At 61.5% G+C, this 26,105-nt stretch overlaps 1 protein-coding gene across 1 annotated transcript in view; it reads left to right on the top strand.

The window, feature by feature from the left end:
- CPSF1 (cleavage and polyadenylation specific factor 1) overlaps positions 1 to 26,105 on the top strand; it is a 34,073-nt gene that overhangs the window by 7,135 nt on the left and 833 nt on the right. Inside the window, exons 7-36 of the mRNA XM_054019197.1 lie at positions 741 to 887; positions 1,522 to 1,661; positions 2,668 to 2,778; positions 2,983 to 3,076; positions 4,014 to 4,101; positions 4,920 to 5,045; positions 5,710 to 5,761; positions 7,133 to 7,227; positions 7,864 to 7,938; positions 8,667 to 8,747; positions 10,533 to 10,622; positions 10,909 to 11,019; positions 11,550 to 11,691; positions 12,017 to 12,195; positions 13,473 to 13,609; positions 14,011 to 14,185; positions 15,022 to 15,228; positions 16,157 to 16,246; positions 18,730 to 18,873; positions 19,344 to 19,496; positions 19,695 to 19,811; positions 20,183 to 20,273; positions 20,625 to 20,709; positions 21,035 to 21,176; positions 21,682 to 21,834; positions 22,998 to 23,174; positions 23,352 to 23,418; positions 23,799 to 23,846; positions 24,697 to 24,852; positions 25,606 to 25,735. Coding sequence (XP_053875172.1) covers positions 741 to 887; positions 1,522 to 1,661; positions 2,668 to 2,778; positions 2,983 to 3,076; positions 4,014 to 4,101; positions 4,920 to 5,045; positions 5,710 to 5,761; positions 7,133 to 7,227; positions 7,864 to 7,938; positions 8,667 to 8,747; positions 10,533 to 10,622; positions 10,909 to 11,019; positions 11,550 to 11,691; positions 12,017 to 12,195; positions 13,473 to 13,609; positions 14,011 to 14,185; positions 15,022 to 15,228; positions 16,157 to 16,246; positions 18,730 to 18,873; positions 19,344 to 19,496; positions 19,695 to 19,811; positions 20,183 to 20,273; positions 20,625 to 20,709; positions 21,035 to 21,176; positions 21,682 to 21,834; positions 22,998 to 23,174; positions 23,352 to 23,418; positions 23,799 to 23,846; positions 24,697 to 24,852; positions 25,606 to 25,735 — 3,603 coding nt within the window. The remainder of the gene's footprint in view (positions 1 to 740; positions 888 to 1,521; positions 1,662 to 2,667; positions 2,779 to 2,982; positions 3,077 to 4,013; positions 4,102 to 4,919; positions 5,046 to 5,709; positions 5,762 to 7,132; positions 7,228 to 7,863; positions 7,939 to 8,666; positions 8,748 to 10,532; positions 10,623 to 10,908; positions 11,020 to 11,549; positions 11,692 to 12,016; positions 12,196 to 13,472; positions 13,610 to 14,010; positions 14,186 to 15,021; positions 15,229 to 16,156; positions 16,247 to 18,729; positions 18,874 to 19,343; positions 19,497 to 19,694; positions 19,812 to 20,182; positions 20,274 to 20,624; positions 20,710 to 21,034; positions 21,177 to 21,681; positions 21,835 to 22,997; positions 23,175 to 23,351; positions 23,419 to 23,798; positions 23,847 to 24,696; positions 24,853 to 25,605; positions 25,736 to 26,105) is intronic.

Below are 26,105 nucleotides of genomic sequence, written 5' to 3'. Positions count from 1 at the left end.
CACGGGATGCCCTCATTCCGCTCGCCACCTGGCTTCCCTGCACTTGAGCTCTGCGACAGCCCGCTCCCAGCTCTCACCCGCAGGGCGCCTTGGGGTGGACTCTGGCACTTCATGAATTTGGCCACTGGAGTCACGTTTTTGGGGGTGGAAAAGGCAAGAAGGCGATGGGATCTGAAAGCCCAGGATCTCCCCCTGGCGCGAGAGGGGCTACGCTTTGGCTGGGCCGGGAAACGTACCAGAACCGGTGTGAGAATAGGCAGGGAACCCTGTGGTGGTGGTGGGGGGGGGACGGACGCTGCTGCATGAACTGAGCCAGCCCTCTCCTGCAGGGTGCAGGCGCCCAGCAGCGGATATGCCCAGGGGGCCATGTTGGCAGTGTGCCGGGGGTCCAGTGCGCGTGTAAAGAGCCGATTACCTGCGGGCTGCAGACGTCATGCAATGCTCCATCTGGAGCGGCGCTGCCACGCCTCTCTGGTCAAGGAGCTGAGACCTGTATTCCCCATAGGCCTCGCTCCTCCTCAGAGAGCGGGAGGTCACGCTCCAGCCACCAGGTCGCAGGCCCCGTCCGAGGGAGCGTGGCCAAGCATGGGGTGCCAAGGGGGCCTGCCGGGAACTGCCTGGAGGCTGTGGGGAAGGTGCCGCGGGGGTGGCTGGGCCGGAGGGGGGATGCCTGTTAGGCTCGGCCTCCCAGACTCTCTGTGTGACGGTGTTTTCCCTCCCCCGCTCCTCCCCCATTGCAGCCAGAAATCGAGTTTCCTGCCCAGCTATATCATTGACGTGCGGGAGCTGGACGAGAAGCTGCTCAACATCATCGACATGCAGTTCCTGTATGGCTACTATGAGCCCACCCTGCTCATCCTGTTCGAGCCCAACCAGACCTGGCCAGGGTACGTCCCTCCCACCCCCCCAGGCTGCTGCCAGCTTGGAGTCCCGGCTAGCGCACTGCGGGCACCATGCAAGGCGGGGCCTGCTCGGTGCTGAATGGGCAACTCGGCAGGGGGCGCTCTGCTCTGAGTTGGTGCTGCGGGGGGTGCTGTGCTGCATCTCGGTGGTGGGGGAAACCATTTCTGTTTGCAGGGGGCTCTGGGCTGCTGGGGGCAGCTGGTGCAGCCCCTGGGGAGCTGGAGTGCGGGTCAGTCCCAGCGAGTGCCCTGCACGGACCTGCAGCCCTGGGATAGCTGTCCTGGGAGGAGGGGCAGTGTGGAGGGGCTGGGGCGGTGGGACCCAGCAGGGGAGACCGCGCCGCAGAGGTGAGTTGAGCAGAGCAGAGCCAGACGCAGTCACTGGGAAAACGGAGGACGTGGGGGCTGGTGGGGAGCACATGACCAATGATATTGAAGCACAGGGCAGCCAGCTTTCTGGGGGAGACCCCGCCCCAAGTGTTCTCTCCTTCCACCCACTTCCCGTGGCATCTCTCCCTGCTCCCTTCTCACGCTGCTGCGGCCTGTCCCGCTCCGGACTCCCTGAGCAGGCCTGGGGGCGGAGTGTATGCGAGCTGCTGTCTCCTTCCCCTTGGTGCAGGCGGGTGGCCGTGCGCCAGGACACGTGCAGCATCGTGGCCATCTCTCTGAACATCATGCAGAAGGTCCATCCGGTCATCTGGTCCCTCAGCAACCTGCCCTTCGACTGCACGCAGGCCCTGGCTGTGCCCAAGCCAATAGGTGAGACGAGAGTCTGCTTCCCAGGTGTGGGGTGCGACCTGGTGGCTAGAGCATGAGACTAGCACGACTCGTGGGCTCGGTCCCCCCTCTGCTGTGGCCTTGGCCAAGTCGCTCAGCCTTTTCGAGACCCTGTAAGCCGAGTCCAATGGTCACCTACCCCCGGGGCTTGGGCGGCGGTGTGGGGCTTCGCATGTGGCTCATCAGGTGGCGGGTAAGTGCAGGATTGTAGCATTACCGCCTCGCAGGCCTGGCCAGCTCGGAGTCTGCCTAACGCAGGCACTGGCTGACGCTCGTCATCCGTACGGATAGAATGGCACCTGCTTTGCAGGGCATTCACTCCCCTAGAGTGCGATATGGGGGGGCTGAGCCCCATTTCCTCCCAGCTTCCTCTCTGACCATCTGCCGTCCCTGGAGCTCAGACGTGAGCCTGTGTCGCCAGCTCCCCCCTGGGTTGGTGCAGAGAGGAAGGGGTCAGACCCAGCCCGTTCCCCAGTAACTGGTGCCGTGAGCTCTGCGAATCCTTCCTTACCCAGCCCCAGGGGAAGGGTTTAAAGCAGGGCGAGGATCTAATTTACCCACCGCCGGAACCCACCCCAGTTTGGCCAGGTGGGAGGGTGCCTGGGGGTGTCTCGTGCAGGGTCCTGTGAGCAAGAGCTCCGGGGCTGTCCCCTGAGCAGTGTCCTTCCCTGGCTCTGCACAGATCCCGGGGAGCTGATCCGCTCACGCCGCGGAACATGCACCTGAGTCCTGACAAGCCTTCCCTGAAGAATGGGCTGAACGGCAGGTCTAGTGTGGGGTGCTCTGGGCTGGGGTCCGGAGCCCTTCGCCTCCAGTTCACTGCGCCCGGGCTGGCCCGGAGAGCTGCGTGGGGCCCTGGGTCTCACGCCAGCCGCCCACCTCGCAAACTGCCCTCCAGTCAGCACTCACCTGTGGCTAGCATGGAGGAGCTGCCCTGCGCTGGTGTCCACGCCTCTGACGCTCACAGCTGGGCTCGTTCTCTTTCCAGGAGGCGTGGTGATCTTCGCCGTTAACTCGCTGCTGTATCTGAACCAGAGTGTCCCGCCATACGGCGTGTCCCTCAACAGCCTGACCACTGGGACCACAGTGTTCCCCCTGCGTAAGCTGGCACACCTTTCCTCCTCTTCGCGGCTCTCTGGGCTGCTGCTGACAGAGGGTCACTCCCTCCGTCCTGGGCCCGTCAGCATGGGACGGGCAGCGCTCGGGGCTGATGGGCACCATGGCTGGGCGATCTTGGCCTGAGTGGGAGATACCAGCTGGGCCGTGGGGCACTGGCACTGAATGGGCCCCTCTCTCTCCGCAGGCATTCAGGACGGAGTGAAGGTCACGCTGGACTGTGCTCAGGCGGCGTTCATCTCCTATGACAAGATGGTGATCTCGCTGAAAGGAGGGGAGATGTAAGGCCCCAGCGGCGGCCCCGGGAGCTTGGCCCGGCTCTCCTGTCCTTGCCTTCAGGAGCTGGGCCCGTCCCAGGGAGCTGCTGCTCTTCCCTCTAGCTCCTAGTCCAGCGGTGGGTGGGGGGGCACGGATTCTAAATAGCCAGGGTTTGAAAGGCGCCTGCCCTCTCTTGCTGGCGGGGGACACCCCCCCCCCCCCCGCAGCAGCTGCAGGTTCGTAGGAGCTGGGGGGGGGGGTGTACCGGGGTCTACGGCTAGAGTGGAAGACTGGGAGGCAGGACTCCTGGGTCTGTTCGTTTCTCCTCAGCGGCGCTGGGCCAGTCCCTGCCCTGCGTGTGCGTGAGGCAGGGATGGTGGCACGGGCCCGCTGCGTCGGAGGTGCTGCTGGGTGGCGAACCTGTGCACAGTGAGGCAGCCCCTGAGAGGGAAGGGATGGGCGAAGGCCCACGGGTGGGCTCCAGACACGCTGCTCGGCGTGGCTTCTGGGGACCCCAGGGGGGCGAGAGAGAACACTAGCGGCTTGGAGAACGGCCAGCAGGTGCCTGCGGTTCTGGGGAGCTCATTGTTTGACTCCGACTCGCTCTTCTGCCAGTCTCCACAGAGTTAGAAACTCCCGTGTGTGGTGCTTTCACCCCTGGTGCTCTCGCTGTGACTTCGCCAGCATGATCCGTGCCCAAGCAGCGGTTCCCCCTCCCCCGTCGATTGCCCCCGTGTGCTTCCCCCGCCTCTGCCACGCAGGGCACGAGCTCTGATCTGCTGTGGAGCTCGGCCCCTGGGTGCCCTGCCCTGGCCCCTCCCCGGGCTCCTGAGCCGTTCCGGGCTCCGTGGCGGGGGCTGATCACGGAGGCCGTCTCTCAGAGCTTCCAGCTGGCCCAGAGCAGCCCTGCGGGGCCCAGGACAAACTCCTGGCCTCAGCGCTCTCCCTGTCTCTCTTTAGCTACGTCCTGACCCTCATCACAGACGGGATGAGAAGCGTTCGCTCCTTCCATTTCGACAAGGCAGCAGCCAGCGTCCTCACCACCTGTGTAAGCCGCTGGGCCAAGGAGGGGTTTCCCGGGGGGCCTGTCACGGGGATGCTAGTAATTGCCTGGGGACTCTCCTGGACCTGGCTAGGTGGGATCCCAGCTCTCGCCCTGTGGCAGGCTAGTGCCTTTCTCTCTGTCCAGGTAGCTGGGCTACAGAGACCCTCAGCAGGCAGATGGGGGCCATGGGGCTAGGTGCCATGCCTCCCAGTGCTCTCGGTCGTGTGCCTGGGGACAAACTGGTGGCCCAATGGGGGGAGCAGGTGGGGGCGTCCCATGTGGGCAGGACACTGGTGCTCAGAGCGATGCCAACCCTGCACGAGGCCGGTCAGCAGGGCTGAGCCCGACTGGGCCATCAGAGGGGCTGCTGTGGGGCCCTTGTGCACTAGCAGGTGGGTGCTGGGCTGCCAGGCCAGGCCTGGGGGGATCAGTCACTGACCGTGTCAGTGTCCCTGCGAGTGACCCATGTGCTCGGAGGAGCTCATGGCCCCAGGCCTGGTTCCACCGCCCTCTGCAGGACACGTCTGCACAGCCAGCGGCAGCCTGCGGCAGCGAGGCACCAAGCCGGCTCCACAGACTCAGGCTTGCGCTGCCGCTCTACAAAGAGCTGTGTTGGCTTGACAGCCTGAGCCGCAACGTCTACATGGCTACTGGTAGTGTCAGTCCGGACCGGGCAGCCCCCAGGCCGCTGGCCGGGCTCTGCGTGGCCGGGCTCGGGGGCTGGCTGGCTGGTACAGGCTGCGTGGCCATCCCCTTTGTGTCTGAGTCCCAGAGCGGAGCAGGGGCGGATCTGTGAGCGTCAATTTCTCTGCTCCCCTCAGATGATCACAATGGAGCCGGGTTACCTGTTCCTGGGCTCGCGGCTCGGTAACTCCCTCCTCCTCAAGTACACGGAGAAGCTGCAGGAGCCCCCCGTGAGTGTCGCCAAGGACCCGGCCGACAAGCAGGTCAGGGCAGCCCAGGGCCTGCGGGCACTTCCTCCTCCATGTGCTTTTCTCCCCACTCTGCCCCTCCTGGGCTTCTGCTGTGGCCCAAGCCAGCCTGGCTGCATTCCCTGCGTTGCTGCTGCACCGTCCGTCGGGGGATTGGCCTAGCGGCTGCTGCGGGTCAGCGTGGCGAGGGGCCCCAGAGCATGGCTCTGTGAGCTAGTAGCCATTAGCCCCATGGCCTGTGGTCTCCCGCTGGACAGCTGGGGAACTGGAGATGATGAAAGCTCCAGAAGAGGTGGCAGGCTCAGCCCTTTCCCAGAGCATGGACAGCCCAGCGGGCAGCAGGGCAGGCGAACCCAGCCTGCCCACCCTTTCTCTGCCCAGGTGTCTGTCTCCAGCTGGTCCCTGGCCTCTCCAGCGGTTGCCAGAGAGGGGTCCGGCTCGTACCCATGTGCTGTGGCTTCCCTTACAGCAGGCCTGAGAGCCCCCAGCTTCTCCCACTGAGTGGCCCCCGGGTGCTATTGCTGTGGGTCACAGCTGGCCTGGCCATCAGCACCAAGCGGCAAATGGCCCCATTCTTCCTCCCATTCGCAGAGTGACTGGAACGGTTGGAGCCCCCTGGCTCGGGGCCAGAGGTGGGGGGGGTCAGCCCCTTCACTGCTGACTGCTCTGTTCCCCACAGGAGGAGCCCCCTGTCAAGAAGAAGAGGTCGGAGTCGTCCGGGAACTGGGCTGGTAGGTGGGCGCCTCCTCGGGGTCAGGGGCGCGAAGGGGTCCGACCGAGCCAGTTTCTGTGTCCCAGGATTGGCCGGGGGTGCCTGGCAGTGACTGCCCAGCCCTAGGCTCAGGGCAGGGGAGCTGGGGGTACGGGTTATGCGGGGGACACACAAGGTTGGTGTGACGGTGCTGCCTGTGGGAGCCAGCTGAGGTCACTCCATTAGGGTGAACTGCAAACAGAACGGGGCAGACAAACCCCAAACGCTGCTGGATATTCCAATACTTAGATTTACCAACCAGCCCAAAACAGCTCCTGTAGTACCTCACTGGTTACTCAGAAGTCCAAACAATGCAGTTCCCTTAAAGTGCCCAGCCTCAGGCCTCCATCCAGACACACGCGTCAGATATGATGCTGATTACTGAAAATCTGATCTCATCATGTAAAAGAAAAGGTTCTTCCGACCCCAAAGGATCAGCCACACACCCAGGCCCAATTATAACTTAGATCTTACCCAAAATACACGCTTAGAGCCAATTCTTATTAACTAAACTAAAATGTATTAAAAAAGAAAAGCGAGAGAGTGTTGGTTAAAAGATCAATATACAGACAGACTTGAATTCAATTCTTGAGGTTCAGATGCATAGCAGAGATGAGCTTGTAGTTGCCAAAAGTCCTTTTAGAAATAGTCCAGAGGTTATAGTCCAATGTCCATGCTCAGGGTGACTCCAGTCAGTGACTGGGGATCTCAATCCTTGTGGCTTAAGGTTTCCCCCTCTTGAAACCCAAAGCAGATCTGAGATGAAGCAGGATCATGTCCCAGGGTTTTTATACATTTCCAGCAGCCTTTTGGCCTGAGAAAACAATAGGCTCAACTCTCCTTCTCCCAAACATCCTGGCAATTAGCACAGGGTAATTTATCCATTACACAGTTCAGATACAGGTTACCCCAACCTTCAAAGAGACATAGAGACAATAATACTATTTCACTCAAGTGTCTTCCTACATGTTAATATTCCTTTTTTGATCTTTGAATTAAAGCTATAGCAATAGACCAGACTTGATTGCTTACATCACAAGACCTGAGCAAACAGCTTCCCTTCTACCTCTAACAATGCAGACTTGCATTTCAAAGCTCTGTTCATTTACAGATCTTCCTAACCAGTCTCTAAAGTTTGGCCCTGTGTCAGGTCAGTCTGTGAGTTAATTAACTCTTTCTGACCCTGTCATCTTCCAGTGACATATTATATCACACTCCTAATGTCACAGCTGGTATGGCTCAGGTCGGGGGAGCTGGGGCACATAGTGGGGCGCAGGAGGCTGGCGTGGCTCGGGGCGGTACAGCGCTGCCCCGGCTCCGTCCCAGGCTCTGGCTCGCTGTTGTGTTGCAGGGGGGAAGTCGGCCCCACAGGACGAGGTGGATGAGATCGAGGTGTACGGCAGCGAGGCCCAGTCCGGGACCCAACTGGCCACCTACTCCTTCGAGGTATGCACTCTGCCTGGAGCTGCCTGAACACCCCGGACCTGCTGTTCTGGCTGGGGGGAGGGGAGGAGGGGCAGCTGTGGCTCCCTGCCCAGCGGCCTGGGGGGACTGGAGGCAGCTAGGTGGGACCCAGGACCCCCGCTGCCCCAAGCGACTGAGCTCTGCCCCTGAGCCGAGCTGTCCCTAGGCTACTCCGCATGCTCATCGGTGTCAGCCCAGGGGGTGAGTCCCCCGTACTTCCCCAGCAGCCTGACATGCCCAGGGCCCCGGCCAGGCAATGCAGGGGCTGTTTCCCCTGCCACGCTGACCCCCTGCGGGAGGGGGCGCTCCCTCATGGCCCCTCCCTGCAGATGGCCCCCGGGGGAGCCGGGGCCAGTGACTTGGGGTTGTTGACCCTTGTCACATAGGAACCGGGCTGATTCCCACCAGCTCCGTGGTGGCTGGGCCAGGCTGGAGCTGGAGCCCTAGGGGGGCAGGCCCTGTGTCCCGTTCTCCAGGCCCCCGGGCCTGGGGCTGGGCTGGAGCTGCTGTCCCGAGGCTGAAAGCCCCGTTTCCCATTTCCAGTCCCTTGACCTCCCCCCCCGAACTCTCCCGGCCTGGTCTATGCGCAGGGCGCTGACCCCCTTTTGTACCTTGCAGGTGTGCGACAGCATCCTCAACATCGGGCCCTGTGCCAATGCAGCCATGGGGGAGCCCGCCTTCCTGTCCGAGGAGGTGCGTACTGCACCAGAGCCAACGGCGTTCTGCCCCCGTCATGTCCACGTGCCGCCGTCAGCGCGCCCCTGGGACTACGGGTCCCAGCAGGCCGTGCTCCAGGGGGCCTGGCTGTCGTGCATGCTGGGATCTGGAGTCTCCCTGGGCTGCGGCTTGCTCCGGGAGGGCTGTGCTCTGTGCAGCTTGAGCCAGGGTGGCATTTGCCATGAGCCGACAACGCTTTCCAAGGCCTCCCAGGCCTTCCGAGCCCCATTCTTCTCCCTCTGCCCCTGAGAACAGCCAGTGCTTGGGCTGCTTTGGGAAGGCAAGTCCAGCTGGTCCCTCCTGTCCTGTCTGACCCCCTGCAAGGCCAAGTCGCCTGCAATGGCCGTTCCCAGCCCATTGCCCGCCCGAGTGCCTGTCGCTGCAGGGCAGATGGGCGGGATGCTGATAGGATGGGTGCAGGGGCTGGAGTAGGGCTCCCTCAGTGCTCCGCGGAGCCAAAGCAGTGGGGGCCATGAGGAGAGGTGGGGCAGTGAGGACCAGTGGGGTGAAGGGGGGTTGGATATGGGGGGCTGGGGTGTGTGGAGCCGTCAGCACGCAGGAGCGGCAGCCCCAGGGCTCGGTGCCAGTCCTCCAGCACAGGGCACTTCCCCCTTGTGGCAGCCAGTCCTGGGGGTGGGGACAGGGGGCTTCCGTCCCTAGGGGGGGCAGCTCCTGACATCCGCTGCTTCTCTCCATGGCTGCAGTTTCAGAACAGCCCGGAGCCAGACCTGGAGATTGTGGTTTGTTCAGGCTTCGGGAAGAACGGGGCCCTTTCTGTCCTGCAGGTGAGCACAGCGCCAGCGGGGGGTGCGGTGGGGGGAGCATCTGTGCTGGGGGGAGCCTGACGCTAGCAGGGGAAGGGGCCAGCATCTGTGCTGGGGGGGGAGCCTGGTGCCAGCGGGGGGTGATGTCTGTGCCCTGGAGTGAGCCTGGCACAGGCAGGGGAGGCAGAGTCTGGGCCCAGGGGTGAGGGTGTCGTGTGAGCCCTGGCTGGTCTGAGTGTGGCGTGGGGAGGGCTGTCACCGTGCGAAGGCCCCACATCCGGGCTCTGGGCTTCACGCATCCCCGCCCTGCAGATCTATGGGAGGGGATCTGTGACAATGCGGTTCTGGCAGGACCCAACTGAGAGTGCCAATTCAGGACAAATTGCTAAAACAGGGCAGTTACAGCCCAAGGCTGGGGTTTCTCCACCTCTAAGGCAAACCAAACCAGCCAGACAAAGAGGACTTTGGTCTCACCCCACTGGCTAACCACAAGTCATACAAACAATTCCCTTAGACACTCCAGTTTCCCAGTATCACCACCAGTGCCACTCGTTATGGGGACCAATGGTTATGAAAACCAATATCCCAATATACACACAAAAAGTTCTCTCGATCCCAAAGGACCAAGCCCCAGACCCAGGTCAATATACAACTCAGATCTTTCCCACAAATCACGCTGTTGCCAATCCTTTAGAATCTAAAATCTAAAGGTTTATTCATAAAAGGAAAAAGATAGAGATGAGAGTTAGAATTGGTTAAATGGAATCAATTACATACAGTAATGGCAAAGTTCTTGGTTCAGGCTTGCAGCAGCGATAGAATAAACTGCAGGTTCAAATCAAGTCTCTGGAACATCTCCCGCTGGGATGGGTCCTCAGTCCTTTGTTCAGAGCTTCAGTTTGTAGCAAAGTCCCTCCAGTGGTAAGAAGCAGGATTGAAGACAAAATGGAGATGAGGCATCAGCCTTTTTATAGTTTTTCCAGGTGTAAGAACCCCTCTTTGTTCTTACTGTGGAAAATTACAGCAAAATGGAGTCTGGAGTCACATGGTCCAGTTCCTGCATACTTTGCTGAGTTACAAGGCGTCTCCATGAGTCAACTGTGTAGCTGATGGTCCTTAATGGGCCATCAAGCAGGCTAGACAGAGCTAACACCCACCTGTCTGGGAGGTTTCCCAGCAGCATAGCATAAGTTTGAAATACAGACAGTGCAGAGCCAATATTTATAACTTCAACTACAAAAATGATACACATATCTAGGCAGCATAATCATAACCAGCAAACCATAACCTTGTCTTAGACACATCATTTGACCCCCCCCCCCCCCCTTTATACAAGATTTGGTGCCACTACAGGACTTTGGTTGCAACCATGTTCTATATGGTTCCAGATTATATCAATAACGTCACAGGATCCCTGCAGGGGGAGCCCGCAGCGGGGCAGAGACGGGCCTTGCCTGAGGGAGGGGGTGGGGAGGAGCAGGCAGGCCCAGGGGAGTGAGCTCTGCTACCCCACGTGCTGGCTAGGTGGAAGGGGGCGTGTGGAGCTTGTCACGGCAGGGCTGGCTGGCACGTGACCCCTTCTCTCCAGTCTAAAGGCGCAGCCACGTGGCCGCGTGCAATGCTGCAGCTGCTGGTCCCTGCAGGCGGCTCCCTGGGCTGTGCACATGGCGAGGGGCAGCTCTCGGCTGGGCAGAGTTTGGGCTCCGCGCCAGAGTTCGGGAGCAATGGGGGTCGTCTCAGTGCGTCTCCCGCCAGGGCTGGGGTGACTGGGAAGCTGCAGTTCTAGCCTCTGCCTCTTCCCAACAGAAAAGCATCCGCCCCCAAGTGGTGACGACCTTTGAGCTGCCCGGCTGCTACGACATGTGGACCGTGATCTCGCCCCAGAAGAAGGAAGAGGTCAGTGGGTGGCTGCCCGCGGTGTGGAGGGGGAGGCTCTGGATTGGCCCATCAGCCACCTGCCCCTAGAGCTCCTGGCACCTCCGCTGGCTTCCGCTGAGCCCCATTTCCCACGGGCTGATCCCAGCATACTCCTTAGCTGTGTCTGGCCTGGCGAGTCAGGAGCTCCCTCTTGGAGGAGCGCCCCGTCCCATCGCTGGGATAAAGGCCCCTGGCTGGGCTCGGCTCCTAGGGGCTGGGGGTGCCGTGCGCTCCCAGGGCCCGGCTTCATTCTCTCCTCCTGCAGGATGAGGGTGCCAAAGGGGAGAGTGCAGAGAAGGAGCCCAGCCCCCCCGAACCTGAGGACGATGGCAAGAGACATGGCTTCTTGATCCTGAGCCGCGAGGACTCCACCATGGTAAGGGCCCTGGCAGTGTGATGCGGTGCCGGGGGCCTAGCCCAGGCACCTGTCCACAAGGAACCGCGGCACCGGAGTGCACATGCAGTCGGTTTGGTCTCTGGGGCGCCCCAGCAGCAAACTGCCTCGCTCCTCAGACCTCACGGGCCAGGCGCAGGGAACCCGGGTGCTGTGGGTGACCCAGGGGCCGTATTCGGGTGAGAGAGAACATAGGCCCTGGCCCTTTTCCCAGCATGTGGGGCATGAACCTCCCATCCCACTCAGATCATTCTGTTCCAGCTCCCTGATTTCCTCCCGGGTTCATCGGGACACAGGGAGCTTCCTCTCCTGCCTTCCCTGGTGTTGCTGGGCGCTGTCAATCAGCTGGCATGCTCCACCTCAGAGGTGGCTGCGTTGGGGGGTGAGCGATCTGGTACCTGTCCCATTTGTAAAGGGGCAGGGTTGGCTCCTCGTCTGCCTGCTGAGGTGACAGGCAGGCGAGTTAGTGTAGGGGCTCCGCTCTGACTGCCCTCTGGTTGTATGTCCCGCAGATCCTGCAGACGGGTCAGGAGATCATGGAGCTGGACACTAGTGGGTTTGCCACGCAGGGGCCCACCGTGTTCGCTGGCAACATCGGAGAGAACCGCTACATCGTGCAAGTGTCGCCCCTGGGCATCCGTCTGCTGGAAGGAGGTGGGCACCGCGGGTGGGCAGAGCTGCCACGTCTCTTCTTGCCAGCCCCTCAGGCCTGCCTGCCTGCCATGGTCACCGCGCTGGGACCGGGTCGCTGGGGCCATCTGCAGTGTCCGGTGCTGGCGGGACTGGTGCATGCCGGGGTCCTCCATGGCCCCTCATTCTGATCTGGGAGCGGGGCCTCCTCAGTCTGTTCCCCATGGGGGGATGCAGGGCTGGGGGAACCCATTGCTCCGATATGAGGGGGGGGTGCTGGGTTGGGCTGGGGCTGAGCCTTGTGGCCCTGGGCATGGCCGTGGCTCAGCTGGGTGGCTCTGTCTTCCAGTGAATCAGCTGCACTTCATCCCTGTGGACCTGGGCTCCCCCATCGTGCACTGCGCCGTGGCCGACCCCTACGTGGTGATCATGAGCGCCGAGGGCCAGGTGACCATGTTCGTGCTGAAGAGCGACACGTACGGGGGCAGGACGCACCGGCTCACCCTGCAGAAGCCCCAGCTACACCACGTGAGTCTGAGCAGGCTGTGCTGCTGTGGGGGACAGGCTGCATGCCCCCGTCCTGGGGGGGGGGGGGGGGTGACACTGGGGCTGTCCTTCGGGGTGGGGCTGGAGGGACACACCCGGGTGCTGTCGGTCGGGGTGGGCATGTGTGACGTACTAGGGTACAGTCCGGACCAATGGGGAGCTGTGTCAGCCCTGCCCTGCAGCCTTGGCTGGTTCACAATGCCCACAGCCAGCCTGCCAGCATGTGAGTCACCCCCTGAATGTGTGTGCGGGACTGCAGCCTGCCAGCCACACCTGGGTCGCCAGCCTGGGTTACGCCGCAGGGTGACCCCAACACACCCCCAGTCCGAGATCTTCTCCCAGAAACGTACGTCTTGTACTGCCCAGCCCGCTCCTGGGCAGGACAAATACTTTCCTTTCAGGGCAGAATATACCTGTTTATCTCAAACAGTTATTCCGACGCTTCGGTTTAAACACACGGGATTAAATAAAACAGTAAAGCAAGTTTATTAACGACACAGAGGGAGATTGTGAGTCCAAGTAATGAGGCCTAAAAGTCAGAAATGATCACAAGAAAATAAAGACCAGACATCAACTAATAACTAAAACTTAACAAACTAGATTAGATTCGAGCAGAGTTTCTCACCACATGCTCCAGCAGATGACTGACCAACCCTCTCCCCCAGAGTCCAACGCCTGCTTCCCTTGTCTCTTTGGGAGCGGTAAATGCGATGGGCAGGGCGAGGTGGGGGGGGACTTGGGGTGTTTGTCCCTCAGTTCTATAGTTTCAGGCCCCCTCTTGAAAAGCAATTCCAGATGGGCACCAGGAGACACAGAGTCTGTGTGGAAGGATGTTCCCTGCTGCTTTTCCTCACCTATTTGAACTTACTTTGTCTTCCCTCCCTGCTTGATGACTCTGTTTACGCTCCAATGCAAATTAAGCAGGGCACACATTCCTTGGTGTAGGACAGGCCTTTTTGCCAATTTCTGCCTGGGCAGGGCCGTGGGGTTTGGCACACATGTTAATCACACCAGACAGGGGAATCTTATCAGGTCACACAATGTTGCCACACACATTTTACCAGGCGGATACTGACCAGCACGTGATGAGTTTTCAGTGGTCCCTCACCAGGCGTACCTTGTACAGAGATGGTTACAGTAGCGTGCAGGGTGTGAATGCCTGGGCGTGTGCTGTCACATGCCCACGGGGCTCAGGGGCTGGGGACAGCCTGGGCGTCTCCTCGCTATGCGAGGTGGTACCTGCAGCCTCTCCCTTGCAGCAATCCAAGGTGATCGCGCTGTGCGTGTACCGCGACGTCAGAGGCATGTTCACCACGGAGAGCAGGACGACCAGCTCCAGGGACGAGCTCTCCCTCAGGAGCCACTCGGAGGTGGAGACAGTCATCCAGGACATCAGGTACGAGAGAGGCTGGGGCCTTTCCCTGGCCATTAGGGATGGGCAGATCGGTGGGGAGAGGCGCACGTGGCAGGGTGGCTTTAGCGCTGCTTGTCCTGGCCCAGCGGCCAGGAGCGGCAGTCGAGCTGAGCCCAGCAGCCCATGACGGGGACAGGAGCCGTGTCTGCGTGAGCAGCATAGGGAATGAGGGTGGGTGATCTGTGACAGGGCACAGCTGGGGGCAGCCCCCCATCCCTCCAGGTCGCTGCTTCTGTGCCAGGTGAGCCATCGGCAGCGATCCCTATGTCCTGCGCCTGCCACTCCCGGCCGAGAGAGGGTGCACAGGGCGGGGAGGAGCTCCGTGATGGGGCGCCTGGACCCCCCGTAACAGCCTCTCCCTGCTTCCCGGCCGCCCGGCGCAGTAACACGGTGGACGACGAGGAGGAGATGCTCTACGGGGACTCCAGCTTGCTCTTCAGCCCCACCAAGGAGGAGCCGCGCCGCAGCAGCCTCCCGCTGGCTGACAGGGACCCCCACCAGTCCAAAGTAGAGCCCACGCACTGGTGTGTGCTGGTGCGGGAGAACGGAGCCATGGAGGTAAGGCCTGGGCCAGCCCCTCCCGAAGGAGCCTGATCTGGCACTGCCTGGAGAGCAGTCCCTGCCCGCCTAGCGCTGTGCCCCTTGGAGCTTGTAAGCGAAGCAAGGTTCAGTCTGGTCGAGGCTTGGATGGGAGACCTCTGGGTTCAAAACGGCCTGCAGGGAGCTTACTACGAGGTGCCCTCCCCCCGGAGTCAGGGCTGACTAATGCCCCAGTGCGGTACTAGGGGGTGCTGAGCCCAGGGGACCCCCAGGAGGTGCTGTGCTGTGCTGCTGGTGGGTGAGGTGTGAAACCGAGGCCCTAGTTAGTGGTTACCCCAGAGTTGGGAGGTGAGTCCCAGCCAGATCTCAGCTCTGCTGTGAATCCCCTGAAGGGTCGGCTGGCTACAGCATTTCCACTGAGCCGTGACCCCCTGCTGCTGCTTGGCCTGTTCTGGGGGGTTTCTAGGACTCCCCCTTGCATGAAATCGCTCTCTTGGCCCAGCGTGCAGGGGCCCTAAAGGGGAGCAGTTAAACTGAGACAAGGAAATCATGTTGACCCCACATGTGATTAACCTGTGGAACTCCTGGCCACAAGACTGAATCCAAGAGCGTAGAAAGGCCATGACGTTCCCATGGCTCATGAGACTAACAGCACTAGCCATCCTACTCCAGGATCTGAGCCAGGGGGCTTGGGAGACATTTCTCCAAGGGCTGTTATCTGGGGATGGTCCCTGCAGCTCCTCAGGACAGCTGGGAGTGGGCTAGACAGACCCTGCTCTGACCTCATGTGGGGATTCCTATGAGGAGCCTCCATGGACCCCTGCCTAGCTCAGTTGCTGTCTCTCTCCCTGCAGATCTATCAGCTGCCTGACTGGCGCCTGGTCTTCCTGGTGAAGAACTTCCCCATGGGCCAGCGGGTGCTGGTGGACAGCTCGTTCGGGCAGCCCGCGGCCCAGGGCGATGCCAAGAAGGAGGAGGTGACGCGGCAGGGGGAGATGCCCCTGGTGAAGGAGGTCCTGCTGGTGGCACTGGGCAATCGCCAGAGCCGGCCGTACCTGCTGGTGAGCTGGGTCATGGGCGCTCACTGCTGCACTTGGAGCAGTGCCGCTGCCCGGGCAGGCTTCCCTGGCGCTGTGTGCACGTACCAGGCAGGGGCGCAGCAAGGGGGCTGCAGGGTGGGGCGCAGATGGCTGCTTACTGTGGCGGGAGGGTGCATAACTGGTTGGAAAACCGTTCCCAGAGACTAGCTGTCAGTGGCTCCCTGTCATGCTGGAAGGACATAACGAGTGGGGTCCCGCGGGGATCAGTTCTGGGTCTGGTTCTGTTCAATATCTTCACCAACGATTTAGACAATGGCACAGATAGTACACTTACAAAGTGTGCGGGCGATACCAAGCTGGGAGGGGCGGCCAGCGTGTGTGTGCTGGGGGAGCACAGCGGGGATGGGGGCTGTAGTGCTCTGGCTGGCCAGCGTGTGTGTGCTGTGGGGGCACGGCGGGGATGGGAGCTGTAGTGCTCTGGCTGGCCAGCGTGTGTGGGGGGTAGCGGCGAGCAGGGGATGGAGCAAAGGGAAACGTAGACTGAATATTAACATAACGTTTGCTGCACAAGGGAGCGCTGGTTGGGAGTTGACTGCCCAGGGCAGTGGTGGGAGCCCGTCCCTGGGGTGTCTGTCTGAGGGGGACCGGCCTGCCCATCCCTGGGGTGTCTGTCTGAGGGGGACTGGCCTGCCCGTCCCTGGGGTGTCTGTCTGAGGGGGACCAGCCTGCCCTGCCCTGCCCTGCGGGTCGGACCCACTGGGGTTACTCCAACCCTGCGATCGCTGGGTAGGTTTCCTTTCACATCACGGCCTCACAAGCCTCCTGCCACTTCCCCAGGTCCGCTGCCCTGAGTTGGGGCTGAGTGTGACCTGTGGGTATGGGGGGAGGGGTGGGCTCCAGGTGGGCACGGGAGGGGCAGGAGTCTCAGCTCTTCTCATCCCATCGGCAGGTTCACGTGGACCAGGAGCTGCTGATTTACGAGGCTTTCAGCCACGACTCCCAGCTGGGCCAGAGTAACCTGAAAGTCCGGTTTAAGAAGGTAATGGGGGAGTGTTTGAGGCTGCCCATGTGTCCCCCTGCCGTCAGGCCCAGCTGATACGGAGTGGGGGGCCCAAAGTGCCCCCAAAAGTTCTGCTTCCTAGTCGCCCTCCACGCCAATGGGAGTGTGTCCCCCATGGGGAATTACAGCCCAGTCTGCTCAACTTCTGTCCCTGGAAAGATAATGGAGCACATAATTAAACCATCAATTTGCAAATGCCTAGAAGATAATAAGGTGATAAGTAACAGTCAGCATGGATTTGTCAAGAACAACGTGTCAAACCAACCTGATAGTTTTCTGTGACAGGGTAACCAGCCTTGTGGATGGGGGGAAGCGGTAGACGTGGTGTATCTTGACTTTAGTGAGGCTTTTGATACTGTCTCGCATGAGCTTCTCATACGCAAACTAGGGAAATGCAACCTAGATGGAGCTGCTATAAGGTGGATGCAAAACTGGTTGGAAAACCATTCCCAGAGAGTAGTTATCAGTGGTTCACAGTCATGCTGGAAGGGCATAACGAGTGGGGTCCCGCAGGGATTGGTTCTGGGTCTGGTTCTGTTCAATATCTTCATCAGTGATTTAGCTAACGGCACAGAGAGTACACTTCTAAAGTTTGCGGACAATACCAAGCTGGGGGGGGGTTGCAAGCGCTTTGGAGGATAAGATTAAAATTCAAAATGATCTGGACAAACTGGAGAAATGGTCTGAAGTCAATATTGAATTTCAACCTAAGGACAAATGCAAAGTGCTCCACTTAGGAAGGAACAATCAGTTGCACACATACAGAATGGGAAATGACTGCCTAGGAAGGAGTACTGCGGAAAGGGATCTGGGGGTCATAGTGGATCACAAGATAAATGAGAGTCAACAGTGTAACACTATAGCAAAAAAAGTGAACATAATTCTGGGCTGTATTAGCAGAAGTGTTGTAAGCAAGGCATGAGAAGTCATTCTTCTTTGCTCCACACTGATTAGGCCTCAACTGGAGTATTGTGTCCAGTCCTGGGCGCCACATTTCAGGAAAGATGTGGACAAATTGGAGAAAGTCCAGAGAAGAACAGTGTGATGCTGTTGCAAAAAAAGCAAACATGATTCTGGGACGTATTAACAGGTGTGTTGTGAGCAAGACACGAGAAGTCATTCTTCCGCTCTACTCTGCTCTGGTTAGGCCTCAGCTGGAGTATTGTGTCCAGTTCTGGGCGCCGCATTTTAAAAAAGATGTGGAGAAATTGGAAAGGGTCCAAAGAAGAGCAACAAGAATGATTAAAGGTCTTGAGAACATGACCTATGAAGGAAGGCTGAAAGAATTGGGTTTGTTTAGTTTGGAAAAGAGAAGACTGAGGGGGGACATGATAGCAGTTTTCAGGTATATAAAAGGGTGTCATAAGGAGGAGGGAGAAAACTTGTTCACCTTAGCCTCTATGGATAGAACCAGAAGCAATGGGTTTAAACTGCAGCAAGGGAGGTCTAGGTTGGACATTAGGAAAAAGTTCCTAACTGTCAGGGTGGTTAAACACTGGAACAAATTGCCTAGGGAGGTTGTGGAATCTCCGTCTCTGGAGATATTTAAGAGTAGGTTAGATAAATGTCTATCAGGGATGGTCTAGACAGTATTTGGTCCTGCCATGCGGGCAGGGGACTGGACTCGATGACCTCTCGAGGTCCCTTCCAGTCCTAGAATCTATGAATCTATGAATAAGAGCAACAAAAATGATGAAAGGTCTAGAAAACATGACCTGTCAGGGAAGATTGAAAAAATTGGGTTTGTTTAGTCTGGAGAAGAGAAGACTGAGAGGGGACATGAGAACAGTTTTCAAGTACATAAAAAGTTGTTACGAGGAGGAGGGAGAAAAATTGTTCTTAACCTCTGAGGCCAGGGCCAGGAGCAATGGGCTTAAATTGCAGCAAGGAAGGTTTAGGTTGGACGTTAGGAAAAACTTCCCAACTGTCCGGGTGGTTAAACACTGGAATAAATTGCCTAGGGAGGTTGTGGAATCTCCATCACTGGAGACTTTTAAGAGCCAGTTGGACAAACTCCTGTCAGGGATGGTAGATAATACTCAGTCCTGCCATGAGTGCAGGAGACTGGACTAGATGACCTCTCGAGGTCCCGTCCATATGACTTCAGCTCCCAGCATGCAATGCACCATCTTGACCCGGTGGGGAGGTAAAACTCCCAAGCAGCTTGTTCCTTTCTGGGGGGGCTTGTCTGGGGCGAGTGCCCTGGTCTAAAGTGTTCGCATCCCGGGCGCAAAGTAGCTGAATGGGGGGCCGGCGCTGGGCGGGGCCAGGGAGACTTGTGGGGGAGGTCTGCAGCGCCCTCTGCAGGTGACGTGCCTGCGAGCATGGAAAGGTGGGGACCCCCCAGCGCTCGTGCGGGTTCCCCGCTTGGTGCTCGCCCCTCCCAGCTCAGCTGCAGGCCTCCGGTCCCATTGGTGCTTGGGGGCCCTCGCTCATCTGTGACCATCTCTCCTCCCTGTCAGGTCCCCCACAACATCAACTTCCGGGAGAAGAAGCTGAAGCTGTCCAAAAAGAAATCGGAGAGCGCCGGGGGTGAGGAGTCAGGGGGCACGCGGGGGCGGGTCGCCCGCTTCCGCTTCTTCGAGGACATCTACGGCTACTCAGGGGTGAGCCGCGGGGGCAGGCCTGGCTCAGTCCCTCACTGTTCAGATTGGCCCCAGGCTCAGCTGCTGGTACCATGGGGGCTGGGTGACAGCGGGAGAGAGCCGGTGGGGCAGCCCCATTCGGGCAGGTCCCTGGGGCAGTTAGACCCCTCTGGGTGCCGGTGGGGGGTTGGGCACGTCATGGCGCTTTGGCTGCTGCACTCGGGAGGTGACGCCGCAGGATTTCCCAACCTCCTGCTGCAGGCTGCCATCCTGTGAGAGCCCAGAAGCTAAGCAGGGGCTGGCTCGGCCGGCACTTGGGGGGGGAGACCTCCTGGGCATGGCCGGGGACTGTGGGTTGGTGAGTCAGCCCTGCGTTGCAGCTGGCCAGGAAAGAGCCCGTGGAGAGACCGTGCGGGAGCCCCTGGTCCGAAGTGCCCTGGCAGCGGGCCCTGGGCTCCCCACTCTGATCCCGGCACTGGCTCTGCTCCCAGGTGTTCATCTGCGGGCCCTCCCCGCACTGGCTGCTGGTGACGGCCCGAGGGGCCCTGCGCCTGCACCCCATGACGATTGACGGCTTGATCGAGTCCTTCGCTCCCTTCCACAACGTCAACTGCCCCAAGGGCTTTCTCTATTTCAACCGGCAGGTATGTGGGGTGCGGCTGGCTTGGGGGCAGACAGACGCTGCCTGGGCCCTGTGGAGCTGGGGCACAGAGGGCCTACAGGTCCCAGCATGCACTGCTCCATCAGGGCATGTCCTTCTGGGCAGCAGCTCTTCTCTCTGGGGCGTGGGGGAAGGCGGGGCTGAACTAAAGGGAGGGGCTGACAGTGGGCTCTGCTCGCAGGGGGAGCTGCGGATCAGCGTCCTGCCCGCGTACCTGTCCTACGATGCTCCGTGGCCTGTGAGGAAGATCCCGCTGCGCTGCACCACGCACTACGTGGCTTATCACGTGGAGTCCAAGGTACCAGGGTGCTGCTGGGGGCAGCCCTGCCGTGTGGGAACGGGCTGTGCTGCGGGGAGTCCCCTTCTGGGGCACAACGTCCCCCGATAGCTCAGCTCTGCTGGCCCAGGTCCCACCACTGTGCAGGCAGTGCTGCTCCACCCTCATCCTGGCCAAGGGGCATCTTGCAGGGCACAGCCCCCAAAGGGGGCGCTTCAGACCTGTCCTGCCTGGCTCTGCTCTGTGCCCCATGCCGGCAGCCCACACGATGCCAGCTGTGTCCACGCTGCATGGCTGGCGGATTGCAGCTGTCAGGGAGGTGGTGGAAGGCCCCCCCCCCCCCCCCCAAGTCTTTGTGCTGTGGCCTGTGAACGGCTGCGTCTCTCTGGCAGGTCTACGCCGTGGCCACCAGTGTCGTCAACCCCTGCACCCGCATCCCCCGTATGACGGGAGAGGAGAAGGAGTTTGAGAGCATCGAGCGGGGTGAGTAGAGACCTGCCCCACTCGGGGAGGGATGTGTGGGGAGCGCACAGGCACTGGGTGCGCAGTGCTGGCAGCGGTTCCTGTGGGCCAGGCTTGGCCCGGCACTCTCTGTCCTGTGCGGGCCCCTTGGCCTGGCTCCCTGGGAGCAAGAGCCCCGGTGGCTGTGAAGGTCCCCCCAGCCCACAGAGTCCTGGGGGGTCCCCAGGGCAGAGCTGTGGGATGGGGGGTGCCATCAAAACTTCCTGGGCTGGGTTGGTGTGTGACGCTGGCGGGGGGCTCTGTGTCTGCGCCAGCCCCTCGCCTGTCCTGGGGGCCGGCTGGGGACTGGAGCTGTGTGGGTCTCTTCCCCAGACGAGCGCTACATCCACCCGCAACAGGAGGCCTTTTCCATCCAGCTGATCTCGCCGGTGAGCTGGGAGACCATCCCCAACACCCGGTAAGGGCCCACGAGCAGGGCAGGTGGCTGGGCGGGGCTGGGCCCTGGCACTCGTCTCCTGGGGCTCTGCCAGGCGGGGGGACGAGGGCCCGGCCCTGCGCCAGGAGGGCAGAGGGCGAGAAGCAGGTGCTGGCCTCCCCCTGCCCCCCACAGCAGAGGGAGACGTTTGGGGCAGGACACTGGCCTGTGAGTGCTTGTGTCTGGGAGGAGGAGCCTGGCACCGTGGGCCCTGGGCCAGAAGGGCCAGTTCCTGTCCTGGCCCCGGCTGCTCTGGTGTGGGGCTCCCTGCTGCCCTGACCTGTGCTTGCCTCTCCCGCCTGGCCAGGATCGAGCTGGAGGAATGGGAGCACGTGACTTGCATGAAGACGGTGTCGCTGAAGAGCGAGGAGACGGTGTCGGGGCTGAAGGGTTACATCGCCGCCGGCACATGTCTCATGCAGGGCGAGGAGGTGACCTGCCGCGGCCGGGTGAGTGCGGGCTGGGCCTCCCCCATCCTCTCCCTGCACTTCATCCCGCCCCGCTGCCTGCACTACAGCGCCCTCTGCTGAGCCCATTCCTCTGCCCTCCTGCCTGCCCCCTCCGCCTTGATGGGGGCTGGACTGTGCTGCCCCCACCCTCCCCCAGTGGAGCCATCATCTCCACCCGGCGTGTGGCCAGGTCGCCGTGTGGGGGCTGCTGGGCTGTGCCCAAGAGATACCTGCGGGGGAGGTGAGGGGGTGTCGCTTCCCAGGCTGTCTCCATGGAGCTGGGCTCCTTGTGGGGCACGCTCTCGCCGCAGTGCGCTCTGCCACAGGACCAGTGAGCTCATCTGTTCCTGACAGGGCACGGGCGCCGGGGTGGGGGGGTCGCCCCCTTCCCTCCCTCAGTCCAGACCGGTGTGTGGATCCCGGCGCGGGGCCGGGCTGGGCTGTCAGGGCAGCCAGGAGGGAGCTGCCCCTTGCTCACAGCCCCCCGCCCCGCCCATCTCTGCAGATCCTCATCATGGACATCATCGAGGTGGTGCCGGAGCCGGGGCAGCCGCTCACCAAGAACAAGTTCAAGGTGCTGTATGAGAAGGAGCAGAAGGGCCCGGTGACGGCCCTCTGTCACTGCCACGGCTACCTGGTGTCGGCCATCGGCCAGAAGGTGAGGGGCCCGTTCCTCAGCTGGGCCAGCAGGGGGCACCAGGAGCCTCTCGGGGTCCTCCCCAGCCGCAGGGAAACGGCACAAAACCACGCCAAGGAGCCTGTCCAGAGGGGGCTGTGGGCAAGAAACGGGCCCTTGGTGCCACCCCACCCCAGCAGCTGCCCAGCGGCTAGCGGCCCCGATTCAGGGAGGGCAGAGTCCCGTCTCCTCCAGCTGGTCTTGGGGACCAAGCGCCCTGGGCAGTGGGGTCTGAGCGAGAACCAGTGTCAGCCTGAGAGACCACAGGGCAGCTGCTGCCTTTAGGGTGGGCTGGCAGGGAGTGGGGTATGAGGCCTGTCCCCTCTGGCAGCGCTGGGTCTGACTCAGCCCCAGGGTGTGGGGAATGGCTGGCTCAAGGGGGTGCGGTTATGGGATATGGGCCCAGTCCCCTCTGGGGAGCGCTGGTTCTGATCCAGCCCTGGGGAGGGTGTATGGGTGGGGCGGGGGTGGGGTTATGGGGTTTTTGGCCTGTCCCCGCCCCAGGCTGGGGAATGGCTGGTTTGGGGGTGGGGGGAAGTTATGGGGTACGTGGCCTGTCCCCTGTGGCAGCGCTGGGTCTGACCCAGCCGCAGGGTGTGGGGAATGGCTGGCTCAAGGGGGTGCGGTTATGGGGTACGGGGCCTGTCCCCTCTGGTAGTGCTGGGTCTGACCCAGCCCCAGGGTGTGGGGAATGGCTGGCTCAAGGGGGTGCGGTTATGGGGTACGGGGCCTGTCCCCTCTGGCAGCGCTGGGTCTGACCCAGCCCCAGGGTGTGGGGAATGGCTGGCTCAGTGGGAGGTTATGGGGTACGGGGCCTGTCCCCTCTGGCAGCGCTGGGTCTGACCCAGCCCCAGGGTGCGGGGAATGGCTGGCTCAAGGGGGTGCGGTTATGGGGTATGGGGCCTGTCCCCTCTGGCAGCGCTGGGTCTGACCCAGCCCCAGGGTGTGGGGAATGGCTGGCTCAGTGGGAGGTTATGGGGTACGGGGCCTGTCCCCTCTGGCAGTGCTGGCTCTGACCCAGCCCTGGGATAGAGGCGGGCGCGGGTACTTCCGGGTACTGGTTCCAGTCGGCCCCTGGCTCAGGCACTCTGCCCCCTGCCGCGTTGCCCGTCCATGGCGTGAGCCCGGCGCCCCTGCCCCTGCAGATTTTCCTGTGGAGCCTGAAGGACAACGACCTGACGGGCATGGCCTTCATCGACACGCAGCTGTACATCCACCAGATGATCAGCGTCAAGAACTTCATCCTGGCGGCCGACGTCATGAAGAGCATCTCGCTGCTGCGCTACCAGGAGGAGAGCAAGACGCTGTCGCTCGTCAGCCGGGTGCGGGTTGGGGCCGGGGCCGGGGAGCTGGGAGGGTGGAGAGGCTCTGCGGGGAGGAGGGGGCTGCCCGGGGCCAAGAGCAGGGCTCAGCCTGGCACCTCAATCACTTCCTGACGCAGGGCTAGGCCCCGCCCGCGGCTGTGTGCTTCCCCCTGACCCCTGCTCCTCCTGCCGCAGGATGCCAAGCCCTTGGAGGTGTACAGCGTGGACTTCATGGTGGACACCGACCAGCTGGGCTTTCTGGGTATGTTCTGCTCCTTCTCCATCCCCCGCACGCAGGGCTCGGCCAGGCCTCCTGCCTGGCGCCGTGGGATCATGGAGGCCAGCAAGGGGGGGGAGACCCCCGTGGGCAGCCCCAGTCCCGGCTGGACGAGCTGGTGGGGCCGGAATTGCTTGGGCCCCCTCTGCTCAGTGTTGTGACTGTGCCGAGGACTGAGAGCTGTTGAGGACAGAGCCAGCAGCCGCAGGCAGATCAGGATGGGGGCTGGAGCCAGGTTTGGACCCAGGGCAGGGGGGCTGGAGCGTGCCCACCAGGGCAGGGGGCTCTTGGGTAGCTCTGAGTGTTTGGTGGGGGCTGAAATGCTGCCCAGAGCAACGTTGCTGATCTCTGCTCTCTCCCCGCAGTGTCTGATCGCGATCGCAACCTCATGGTCTATATGTACCTCCCTGAAGGTAAGGCCTTCCGCCCCCTCCACTTCTTAGCCAGGCCCCGGCCTACAGGGGCCGGTGGCTAGCGCGCAGGACCAGGGGTAGCCCCTGCTCTCCCAATGACTCGCTCTAGGACTGTGAGGGGGCCAGTCCTTTCCCCTCTAGCATGGACACAATGACACTCGAATGTGTCTGGTGCTTTGGGAGCCCAACCAAAAAGGCTGGAGAACAGCCAAGTCCATCAGTGGCTGCTGGCTGAGCCGTGTCAGAGACACAAGGGGGGGAGGGAACAGCTTTAATTGGGCCAACTTCTGTGGGTGAGAGACAGGCGATCCAGCTACACTGACCTCTGATTAGCCCAGGGTCTAATTAGCCAGGGACACACCCCCGTGAGCCTCCAGCTGCCAGAACCAGGGACTGGCTGACGGGCTGGGTCACTGAAATCGCCCCCTTCTGTTCATTGCACCTCGAGCACCTGGCACCGGCCACTGCGGGAAGACGGGTTACTAGGCCAGATGGGCCATTGGTCGGCCCCGCTGTGGCTGTTCCCCGTGTGGCTCTGATTCTGGCCTGCTGCAGCGCCGGATAATAATACTGTAGGGCTGCATGTAAACAAAGACCAGCATGGAACCCACGGGAACATCTAACACCCGGCAGCCCCCTGAACCTGGGGCTGGAAATTCCTTCCTGCCGGTGCAGCCAGAGCCGCATCCCTGGCTGGGTGGGAGCCTGAGGACTCTGGCTAGTCCAGCCCCTTCCGGACTGCAGCCCCTGGAGACTCCAGTGCCCAGCATGCCATGCTCCTTTGCTGGGAGCTGTAGTCTCCATGGGCCACACCTCGCCCTGATGGAGTTGCTCCCGCTCCTTCTCTTAGCCAAGGAGAGCTTCGGTGGGATGCGGCTGCTGCGCAGGGCCGACTTTCACGTGGGCGCCCACGTCAACACCTTCTGGAGGACGCCCTGCCGCTGGGCCACCGACGGCGGCACCAAGAAGTCCAGCGCCTGGGAGAGCAAGCACATCACCTGGTTCGGTAGGTTCAGCTCCAGCCCGCAGAGGGCAGCGCTGCGCCCAGTTCTGACCCCACCCATGCGCTGGGGGAGCAGCCGGGCTTGGCCCCGCCCCTGTTGTGCCAGGGGCTGTACAAACTGAGACGGTGCCTGTGCCGAGCAGCTTGCCCTCTGCGGAGTGGAGAAATGTGGAGACTGTCTCCATGCCTGCCATCCACATGGGGCTGTGTTCTGGAGGCTTTGCCCCAGAGGCCTCCAGCCAGGCTGCCATGGGCCAGGGAGGCAGGCAAAGCAGGAAGAGACGTGGGTGGGTGGACCAGGTCTGCCGGGGGGGGGGGGGTGTCGTGGAGGTGGGTGGAGCTTGTGTTCAGTGCTGGGAAGCGGAGGAGCCGTGTGGTGGCTCGTGGGGGAAGATGGGGTCGGAGTGAGGGGCCAATGAGAGGAAGGGCGGAGTGGGGCCATGGGGCAGTGCACAGCCTGTGATGGGAGCAGGGGCTTGCCTGGGGCCGTGGGAAGTGCGTCCCAGCACTGGTATCCAGAGTAGGACATGGTGGGGCTAGTGGGCGGGGAAAGAACCGGAGCTGCCAGGCTCGCTCCGGGTTCTGCCCCCTGCTGCAATGAAAGGTGTTATCTTGCAGGGGGCACCTGGGTCCCGACTGCTGCGCCCAGTTCGTTACCCTGAGCTCCCAGGGTTCGCTGCTGGCCCAGCCCAGGGAGCCTCCCCTCAAAGTGGGGCGTTCCAGGGTTCCCTGACTGGGCCGTTCTCCTCTCCCCAGCCACGCTGGACGGCGGGATCGGCCTCCTCCTGCCCATGCTGGAGAAGACATACCGGCGCCTGCTGATGCTGCAAAACGCCCTCACCACCATGCTGTCACACCATGCCGGCCTCAACCCCAGAGCCTTCAGGTACCGCCCTGCACCTTGCTGCCCACCTCGGCCTCTTGGGTAGCTCTGAGGGTTTGGTGGGGGCTGAAATGCTGCCCAGAGCAACGTTGCTGATCTCTGCTCTCTCCCCGCAGTGTCTGATCGCGATCGCAACCTCATGGTCTATATGTACCTATATATCTATATATACCACCTCGGCCTGGCCCAGTCAGCCCCGCTGCCCTTGGCCAGACACCCCCTCCTCTGGTGCGCGTCTGATGGCTGCTCTCCACCCCAGAGGTGGCTGCATCTGCGCTGAGCTCTGTGGGATCCTTAAGGAAAGATGGCATTTAGCCTGTCTGACATTGGAGGGGCAGGGATCAGCTGCCGGGTGCCAGTACCCGGTACCCTC

This window comes from Malaclemys terrapin, chromosome 2 (genome assembly GCF_027887155.1).
Source record: "Malaclemys terrapin pileata isolate rMalTer1 chromosome 2, rMalTer1.hap1, whole genome shotgun sequence".
Lineage (NCBI taxonomy): Eukaryota > Metazoa > Chordata > Testudines > Emydidae > Malaclemys > Malaclemys terrapin.
This window is presented reverse-complemented; position numbering and strand designations above follow the sequence as displayed.